The sequence below is a fragment of the Hibiscus syriacus genome, unplaced genomic scaffold, assembly GCF_006381635.1.
Source record: "Hibiscus syriacus cultivar Baekdansim isolate YM2019G1 unplaced genomic scaffold, ASM638163v2 tig00002511_pilon, whole genome shotgun sequence".
NCBI lineage: Eukaryota > Viridiplantae > Streptophyta > Magnoliopsida > Malvales > Malvaceae > Hibiscus > Hibiscus syriacus.
In genome coordinates this window covers 6,308,405-6,318,272 of record NW_024061932.1, presented here as the reverse complement: position 1 = coordinate 6,318,272, position 9,868 = coordinate 6,308,405, and the positions used below count along the sequence as shown (strand labels likewise).

Here is a 9,868-nt window from a genome sequence, read left to right as displayed (position 1 = left end):
ATTGTATATGCTCTGATAAGTTTGTAAACTTTTATTCTGAAATAATATGAAACTTTGTTTTAACTAGAGATTTTCATTATTTTAAATAAGTAAGGGTTTTGAAAGTTGATGTGACACCTAGTACTCGGATCCAAGTTGGGGATGTTACATTATAAGTCTGTATGTAGAAGACTTATTAATTTTTAGTACACATCTAAAATCATTAAAGAGACTAAAGATTTTTTTTCACTAAGTTTGAAATAACTAATTTGGGAGAAGTTGATGTAATTTTATGGGTAAAAATGACTAAATCAGATAAGGGATACTCGTTAAACGAGTCTCATTACATAGAGAAAGTTTTGAAAAAGTTTAACAGTTTTGATATAATCCCTGTAAGTACCCTTTATGACCATATCATTCAACTCAAAAAGAATAAATGGAATAATGTCTCACAATCTGAATATGCAAAAATTATTGGAAGCCTGATATTTTTAATGAACTATACTCGTCCTGATATTGCATGTTGTTAGTAGGTTAAGTAGATATACTCATAATCCTAATGGTGAGCATTGGAATGCTCTTAATTGTTTACTTAGATACCTTAAAGGTGCAATAAATTATGAACTTAAATTTTTTAGATATCTTGCAATCCTTCATGGATATTGTGATGCAAATTAAGTAACTGACAATGATGAAGTAAGTTCCACTAGTGGGTATATTTTTACTTTAGGTGAAGCAACTATTTCTTGGAAGTTTTCCAAACAAATGTGTATTGCTCGCTCCACCATGGAATTAGAGTTCATTACTCTTGATTTAGATGGTCAAGAGACCGAATAGTTTAGGAATCTGCTTGCAGAGATTCCATTATGGGGAAACCTATACCTCCAATGTCGTTATTATGTGAATCACAAGCAATAATCTGTGTTGTTAGTAATCAATCTTACAATGGCAAAAAGAGACATATTAGGATAAGACACGAATCTATGAGACATCTTATAAAGAATGTAGTACTTGCATTAGAGTACGTGAAATCTAAAAGAAACCTCACTGATCCCTTAACTAAAGGTTTATGTAGAAAAATAGTTCTTGATTCGTCGAGGGGAATGGGGCTTAAGCCCATTGGATGAGTAATTTATATCGTACACTCCTACCCATTCATATGACGTACTGTGTACACTTGAAAGGTTGATTTTTATACTCTTATTGAATCCATAAACCAGGAATCGGGCGGTCCTAGTGAGACAGACTTGATGGATACTCCAATTTATAAGGTTGAGTTTTACACTCTTAATGAATTCATAGCCCAAGTTTGTGGGTGGTCCTAATGAGATGGACTTGATAAATTCACTAGATTCATAAATGAGAGGTTGAGCTTAACAAAAGCTCTTAATAATTTTATAACTCTAATTTGGGTGGTCTATATTGAGATAGACTTGATGAAATCACCTACGTAAATGTGAAGGAGAGCCACCTTCAATGAAAGATTTTGGGTCGCCTTTCTATAACAATTATGAGCACTTGAGGTATTATTTGGCAAAATGTTTGAACTATCACAGAACTCAAATAGATCTAAGATTAGTTGTGTGTTATGAGTTTACCATAATCTTAACAAGTTTAAGATTTGTTCACTTGTTAAAGAGAATAATTACTCATTCCACTATGTACTAGTTCAAATCTAATAGAAACTAGTGCTTGAGTGACTAATTTCATTGTTGCTCTTTTCTTTTAATTTTTTTATGGATTTTTACTTTTTTTCATTAGTGGGGGATTGTTGGTTATATTTATAAATAATGCAAATAAATATATTTATTTAAAATTTAAATAAATTAAATTCAAATGTTGAAAAAAGTGGGTTGAGATTTTTAGCATATTTTTTGCTAATTTTATTTGAGCGCCCTCTTTTTTTAACTATAAAAGGAGGTCCCCCATTCACTTTTAACTCACTCACTTCATCCTCCTCTTTACTTCTATATTTCCTCTCTTCACAAAGCATAGTGAAATTTTTCCTTTTTCAGTGGCCTTTGATATTTTTTCGATGAGATTTACTCCGAATAAAATATTTTCCTTTCTTCCAAAAAAGAGAAATACTATTAAGAGTTTCACTTCCTTATTTCGGGTGTACGAAATTTGGAAAACTATGTTAATCTTGGGGGCAACGTCCATTGTTAGGGATTACACCAGTTTGAGCGAAATTGCTTCTAAGACAGTGACTACACGACATAGTAAAATTACGTGGTATTCATTTATTTACCTTATTTATTTTTCCAGTCAGTGCTAATCTTTCATGTCGTAGTAAGCAATTTTTTCTCAATATTTGTAACTTTCAATAGTCGAGAGACTAAAAAAAGTAACACTCTATAATTGAATGATCATTTTATAATTTTTAATAACTAATAGGCTTAATAAAATAATATCTTATAATCCTAAAACCATTTGGGTAGTTTTCCCTATTATTTATAACACAAGAATTGCAAGCAATTATGAAGACTATGGGGATATCTATAATTGTGACACGTGATCAAACTTAAAAATCTATCATTTTTTTAGTTAATTTATTATTATTATTCTTAAAATCATATCCGAGCGCTAATGTTAATGAGATGTTTCTTTTCTTAATTTTAAAAATAATTGAAATTAATTTATTATTATGAAAAAACAATAATTTAATTTATTTTATAAAAAATAGAAAGTCCAATATGAAATTAGGTAAAAACACATAATTTTTAAATTAATTTAAAATATATTAAATATATAACTTTATCTATATTTAAATTCATTTGATATTATTATAAAAATGACATATCAAAATATAATTAATTATATTTAAATATTTAGTATTAAAAAGTAAAATTAACATATTTTTTAGAAAAGTAGGGTAAAGTACACAAACGATCCCCTGACTATAGGATATTGGTTTATCGAGTCTTCTAATTATTAAAAATTAAAAAATAATCTCCTCACTATAAGATGTTGTCTTGTTGAGTCTTCTACTATTGAAATTTACAAAATGAACATCATTATTCATATGTTTCAAATTAGTCTTTTTTTTTTGTTAAATAATTGACAATCATCAAAGCTAGTCATTAACCTGTTTACTTGGATATGATAAACTCTTATCCTAGAACCATTTAATTTGTATTTTATGGATCAACTATCCATTTATAGTATGAAGTGCTTGAAATATTATGTTGACGAGTTAGTGTTTGAAAACAATAACAATGCCAATAGATATCATTAAAATATAAATTTATCATATATATCAATAAATTAACGTCCAACTCAGGCGTTCGTAAAATTTTTAACGCAAAAGGAGGAGTTTAGAACCTGTACATAAATAGTTTAGTGATCAGTATGTATTAATAGTGGATAGATTTAACAAAATAACACCATATAAACATATATCATTTTATAACTTTTAGTAATTGAATGACTTAATCAGGGGCATGACTAGGTTGTTGGAGGCCTTGTGCAAATTCTTGTAAAGGGGCCTTTAGATCTCGAACTTATTTTTCTGAAATAATAAATGACTAATTTCATTAACTTAAAAAACTGATAGATATACTCTATGTTGGGGCCCCTATGCAAATTTGAACTTATTCTTCCCAAAAATAAATTTGCTTGTTAACGAGATTCGAACTTAAGATCAACAAAGTCATTGGCCCAATGATCTAACCGCTACTCTATATCTATTTTTCTACTTCTTAATAACAACAACTGATAGATATATTCTATTTCGGGGCCCCTGTTTTTTGAGGCCCTGCGTCGTTGCGCACTATGCGCTTGCTCAACCACGCCCCTGGACTTAACAAAGTAATATTATATAATTGGGGATTATTTGTACACTTTACCTTAAAAATTATATTAACTTGTTTTAAAAAATATGGGTAAAGAATACAAATGGTCTCCCAATTATAGATTATTGCTTTATTAAGTCTCTCGACTATTAAAAGTTACAAAATGATCATTCGACTATAGAGTGTTGCCTTGTTGAGTCCCTCGATTATGAAAAGTTTCAAAATGGTCACCCGACTATTAATTATATTCCAAACTCATCATTTTTTATTAAAAAATGAATGTTATTCAAAGCTGAATGTTAACTTGTTAACTGTGATATAATAAAATTTGATCCTAAAATCTTAAACGACTATCATATTTAGTCATCATGTTAACATCCAGTTTAAAAAATCTCCAATATTTTGACAAAAATGACAAGCCTAAAACATAATAAATAGTTAAACAATCATTTTTAACTTTTAATAATCGAGTGACTTAACAAAGTAACACTCAATAGTCAAACGATGATTTTATAACTTTTAATAATTGAAAAACACCATATATATAATTATGATATTTGCATTATTTTCCCTAAAAAATATTAAGGCCAACCAAATTCATTAGTTCACGTAAAAATCTGGAAAGCCATGTGATAACCTTTTGGAGTGGTCCAAATTCAGATACTCCCACGTTGCGGCTTCGTTTCACCCACTACCACTCTTCTGCTCACTTTCACTTCCACACCTTTCTTCTTCCACCATCCCAAACCAAAAAAAATGCAATACAAAAACCTGGGCAGATCAGGTTTGAAGGTGAGTCAACTCTCGTACGGAGCATGGGTGAGTTTCGGCAACCAACTCGATGTTAAAGAAGCGAAGTCACTTCTCCAGTGTTGTAAAGACAACGGTGTCAACTTTTTCGATAACGCCGAGGTTTATGCCAATGGTCGAGCCGAGGAGATCATGGGTCAGGCCATCAGGGAACTTGGGTGGAAACGAACGGACGTCGTCGTTTCAACCAAGATCTTCTGGGGTGGTCCGGGTCCTAATGATAAAGGTTTGTCTAGGAAACATATTGTGGAAGGAACTAAGGCTTCGTTGAAGAGGCTTGATATGGATTATGTTGATCTGATCTACTGTCATAGGTTTGGTTCATTCCGAGATCCATTTTTTATTTGATTTTCTAGGTTTGATATCGATATGGGATCTTGATTTTGATATTTTTCATTTGATTAATTCATATTTTCTTGCTTCTAGATATTTGATTTGATGCTGATGATATTTTCTTGGGTTCTAATTTTGATTCGAAGTCACATGAAAACTATTTTTAGGGGATTTTTGGAGTATTATAGAATTAGGAGCAGAGATTTAAATTGCAGTTGCAGACATAGTGGGTATTGCTGTTGTGCAATAACGGTTTTGGATGGCACCGGCTGCTATTTCGATAGTGGACTGCTGTTTAAATCCCATTTAAAGGACTTAAATCTTATTTTTATTTTATAAATAATCTTGGATGTTTGATACTTAGTGTTTATGGATCTTAACGTGGCCTTTTTTTTTTTTGAGGAACTCTGTTATGCATGGTTTTGGGTATATGCTTATTTAGTTAGTTCAATGTTTCACATGTGGGCGAGTTTATAATCTACCATGTGTGGCTGTGTAAGGATCTTTCGTGAGTTTTTGCAGATCGAATTCGGGTTTTCTTCAATATGGTTTCTCTGATTAGTTGTTGGCATATGAGTTCGAGGACTTCTCTCTTTGAGAAACATGACATGGATTTCATGGTTTTGATCTTTGATTACAGGCCAGACACATATACTCCAATCGAGGAGACGGTGAGGGCAATGAATTATGTGATTGATAAGGGTTGGGCATTTTATTGGGGGACAAGTGAGTGGTCTGCACAGCAGATTACGGAAGCATGGGGAATAGCCGAGAGGTTGGACTTGGTTGGCCCGATCGTGGAGCAGCCGGAGTATAATTTATTGACTAGGCACAAGGTAAGTGGTTCGTTGGAACTCGGAATACTGCATAAGCACTTTTTCTGCCGTTTAATTGTATGTGAACTTTGTTTTGGAAATCATACATGTAATAAAATTATCAGCATTATTCGGTTTTTTTTACATAAAAACTTCTTGCCTTAGGATTTACAGCTTTTAATCGAGAATGATTTTTTTCATGTTTCTACGGGACTAACAGTTTTTTTTTTTCTTCCTTTGTATGTCTGCAGGTTGAATCCGAGTACCTTCCTCTGTACACCAACTATGGCCTGGGTCTTACCACATGGAGTCCTCTTGCATCTGGAGTGCTTACTGGAAAATACAGCGAAGGAACAATACCTCCTGACAGTCGGTTTGGGTTAGAAAATTTCAAAGTAAGAATCACTAAATATTTGCTTGCTTGTGATTTTGCTTGTTCGTTGATCGTTTTGTGCTGATGTTAAGTGTTGAACATAACCATCCATAGTCATTTAGGATCCTTTTTCCTTATTTGTAGAAATTCTGTTTTACAAGATTGATTTTAGGCTTTGATTCACTATGTCATTTGATTCTTAGGGATTTAACATCTTGTTGATACCTCCATCGTTGTAAAAATTAAAAAAAAAAAAAGATCATTTCTGGTGTTGGTATCCAAAAACAGAATAAAAAAATGAAAACTCAACTGTGTAGTGATAGTTGCATATTCCGATATAATTTGCCAAGCTTATTTAGCTTTCCAGATTTACTGCTAAAATTTTTTAGTTAGCATCTCTAGAGATGATTGTGAAACTTACCTGGCTTACTTAGCTGCGAGTATTACTGTATTATATTTGATAATGTAGCCTATGTTCTTTCTGCACTACTAATTTTAACCTCCTTCCTTATCTGTCACGAGTAAGCGACTAAACTATGTGTTTTCTTGTGCAGAATCTTGCTACCCGATCACTAGTTGATGATGTATTGAAGAAAGTCAATGGACTGAAGCCGATTGCTGATGAACTTGGTGTGCCTTTAGCACAACTCGCAATTGCATGGTGTGCTGCAAATCCTAATGTATCATCTGTTATTACTGGTGCTACAAAGGAATCTCAGGTTAGTATTTTATGTATCTCTCATCATTTTATTTCATACTTTATCGGATCACTATGAACCGATGAATTTACGTTGCTGTGAGATTCTTCATGGAAGCAATTGTACACTCATTTTTTAGTAGTACAATATTATAAAATTTTGCCATTTGGTACATGTGCATTTGCTTGAAGTGTGTCGATATATGTTTGATATAGGAGCTCATCTGATGATGACGATGGAATATAGGTACTGTAATGGAAGAATTATAGATTAATCTGGGATTATAGTGACATGATTGCAACCTATGCTGCCCTACACTTCATTTTTATTGAAGTATCCATGTCCTACACTCATGTTTAACATATTTTTGGGTATGAGTACGAGAATATGATCCTTGAGGACCCTATAAATACATGGAAAGAAATAGATACTCACCAATCATTTGGTGACATAGACATTCATTAAGGTCTGTAGATCCATCTCCTTTGTGGCCATCTTTTTGGAATTCATGGAAAGCGACCTCATTGTGGTGCCATCTTTTGCCCCCAGGCTAAGACATTGTCGGACGTCTAAACTTGTAAATTAATGGAAATATTCACATACCAATATGCATGTCCAAGTATATGTTGAACATGGTTGTGGGACACAGGTCTATCAAGAAATTTTCAAGTCCGAGCAATATAGGTTTCTAGAATATTTGGTTATCAACTTTTAGTTGGCTTAAAAATTAGAATTGGGATTTGAATATTTCCCCTTCTGCTACTGCTAAATACTCCCTGTACAAACTAAACCAAATTTTCTTCATTCAGATTCAAGAAAACATGAAGGCACTTGATGTGATTCCATTACTGACTCCCACTGTCATGGAGAAGATCGAGGGTGTTGTTAAAAGTAAGCCGAAGCGTCCGGATTCATACAGGTAGATCCCAGGTACCCGTTGCTTCATCGGTATAGCAATCTTTTAAAGCATATGGTTATGTCCCATGTGTCAGTATCGATTTGTGTACTTGATTTGGTGATAAATGGATTGAATATTAGAACTTTCATTGTATTTGGCGCCCCTTGTCTGTTGCCTTGAGTGAAAGGGTTCAAAAAAGATTTGGAACTGGGTGGATTGTGAATGCATATGCATGGTCTGTAATGGAACTCAAATTTCTTTTCTAGTTTTTGGTTTGGTTTGAATAATGGTGCCTGATTTCTATTTGTGTTTTATTATGTCATGATCGTGGTTAAATTATTTATTAATTGTATATGTTAATAAAAATAACAAGGATTTATTTAACAATTTAAGCTTGAGAAATAGCAAGAAAGTGCATTAAGTCATTGATAATAAGAAAGTAGTGAAAATATAGTTTGCAGAACAGTAAGTAGAAGGAGCAAAGCAGCAGCCAGAAGTGAAATAAGTGACCATGGATTGTTGAAATAGTTGTGCTTCAAATTCGCCATCCATTTGTTCCAAGCTTTGCTGCAATACTCGTTTACATCGTTGAACACTCCACTATAATAGAAGTTTTGGGAATTCATTACATAAATTCCCAGACTGTTAATCATGGCTGCCACTGCTTCATCATCCCCTAACATGTTGTCCAGGATTCCGTTTTGTCGAAGTATTTCGACGTCTTTCGGCGAATCAATGAGGCTGTCGATGAACATCATGTAGTCACTGGCATGGTGTAGATCTCTGTCTGATACGAACAGTTGCTCGAATGCGATGTGATTCCGTAGAAAAGACTCGGTATAGTCATTGATGACGATTTTAGGGATACATAGGGTTTTGTTTTCAAACCTTATATCGAACATGCTATTTCCCTCGATCGTTTTGAATTCAATCCCGTATTCTTCGAGTTCCAGGGCACATTGTATGATGTTCATAGCAGAACTTTGGGTTGCCTCAAAGGCCTTTATTTCTAGACTTGAGGGATGAAAGCAATGATTATATGTGAAGTCTAGCAAGTGCTTGATTTCTTATCCGAAGGATTCTAGTTCGCCTTTCGGACGCCCTTTTCCAGGTACTACATGGAAGAACAATACAAAAATCGCGTCGACGAATGTACCTCGATCTATTCGGGGCTCAATCATAGCAAATATCTCCCATATCACGAAGAAAGGAAGTTGATTTTCTACTAACAAAATGTCTTGAACCAAAGCAAGAAAGAATCCATTAGGGTAACTCTCGAACAAATCCTTCAGATATTGCGGGACCTCATGTAAGAACAGCCGAATCAGTTGAACAATAAAGCATCCATCGATGAGCATCATCTTGACGAAATCATCCGAGTCAAGGCTTAAAGGTTGTTCATAGCATCCGCGAGCTTGTTCGAATAATTCTTTCATTTTTGCAACATAGTCCGAAACATGAACATCCTTCGTCTCTTCTACAAGTTGTCGAAGAAAGCCGAGCTTTCGTTCTTCCATTGCTTTCAAGTGATCTTTGCCGCGATGATATGGACCGATTGAAATGAGCTGAGGTTCGTAGGCCTTTTCGTTTACCTGACGAAGATAATTAGGTACTCTTGAAATGCAAGACTGAGGCGACGTTGTTGATGAATTCTTAAGCATTTCTACTACGCTAATGGAAACGGGATCTTCCTTTCCTTTCGCCTGTAAATTGCAACCAAACCATGTTATAAATAAAAGGCAAACTTCCCCAAACGAGGATATATTAGTGGAGACTTACTTGTTCAAAGGGCTGTGCCATGCCTGCACTCGATTTCTCTGCCTGCAGTTTCAGATTGCTTGACAAAAAAAATTATATAAATGAAGAAGTGAATGTTATGAATAAGAAATTGCATTTTGATATATAGCTGAATTTTTATGTTTGAGGAAGCAATAAATTTTGAACAAATATGATTGGCTTGTTTCATATAGCTAGGGGAGTGGTTGAATAATAATTACCATAAAAGCAATCTACTTGCTACTACTTTTCTTTGGGCACCGTTGAACATTAAGTACAATTAATAACCCATGCAAAAAAACGTTGAACTTTAGTTAAATTTGTGTCATTGTTAGTGTAAAATATTATCTTTAAGGGTGCAATATTATGCTTGAGTTATAGGTTGGGAGGGG

The 9,868-nt window shown here is 33.6% G+C and overlaps 1 protein-coding gene and 1 pseudogene across 1 annotated transcript; one reads left to right on the top strand and one right to left on the bottom strand.

The window, feature by feature from the left end:
* The first annotated feature begins 4,407 nt into the window (after positions 1-4,407).
* Positions 4,408-8,003, top strand: LOC120147153 (probable voltage-gated potassium channel subunit beta). The gene is made up of 5 exons (XM_039160593.1): positions 4,408-4,897; positions 5,557-5,752; positions 5,983-6,126; positions 6,659-6,823; positions 7,612-8,003. The coding sequence occupies exons 1-5, from the start codon at positions 4,530-4,532 to the stop codon at positions 7,723-7,725; spliced, it is 987 nt and encodes a 328-aa protein (XP_039016524.1). The 5' UTR covers positions 4,408-4,529; the 3' UTR covers positions 7,726-8,003.
* Positions 8,004-8,122: 119 nt separating this feature from the next.
* Positions 8,123-9,500, bottom strand: LOC120145968 (annotated as a pseudogene).
* Positions 9,501-9,868: the final 368 nt, after the last annotated feature.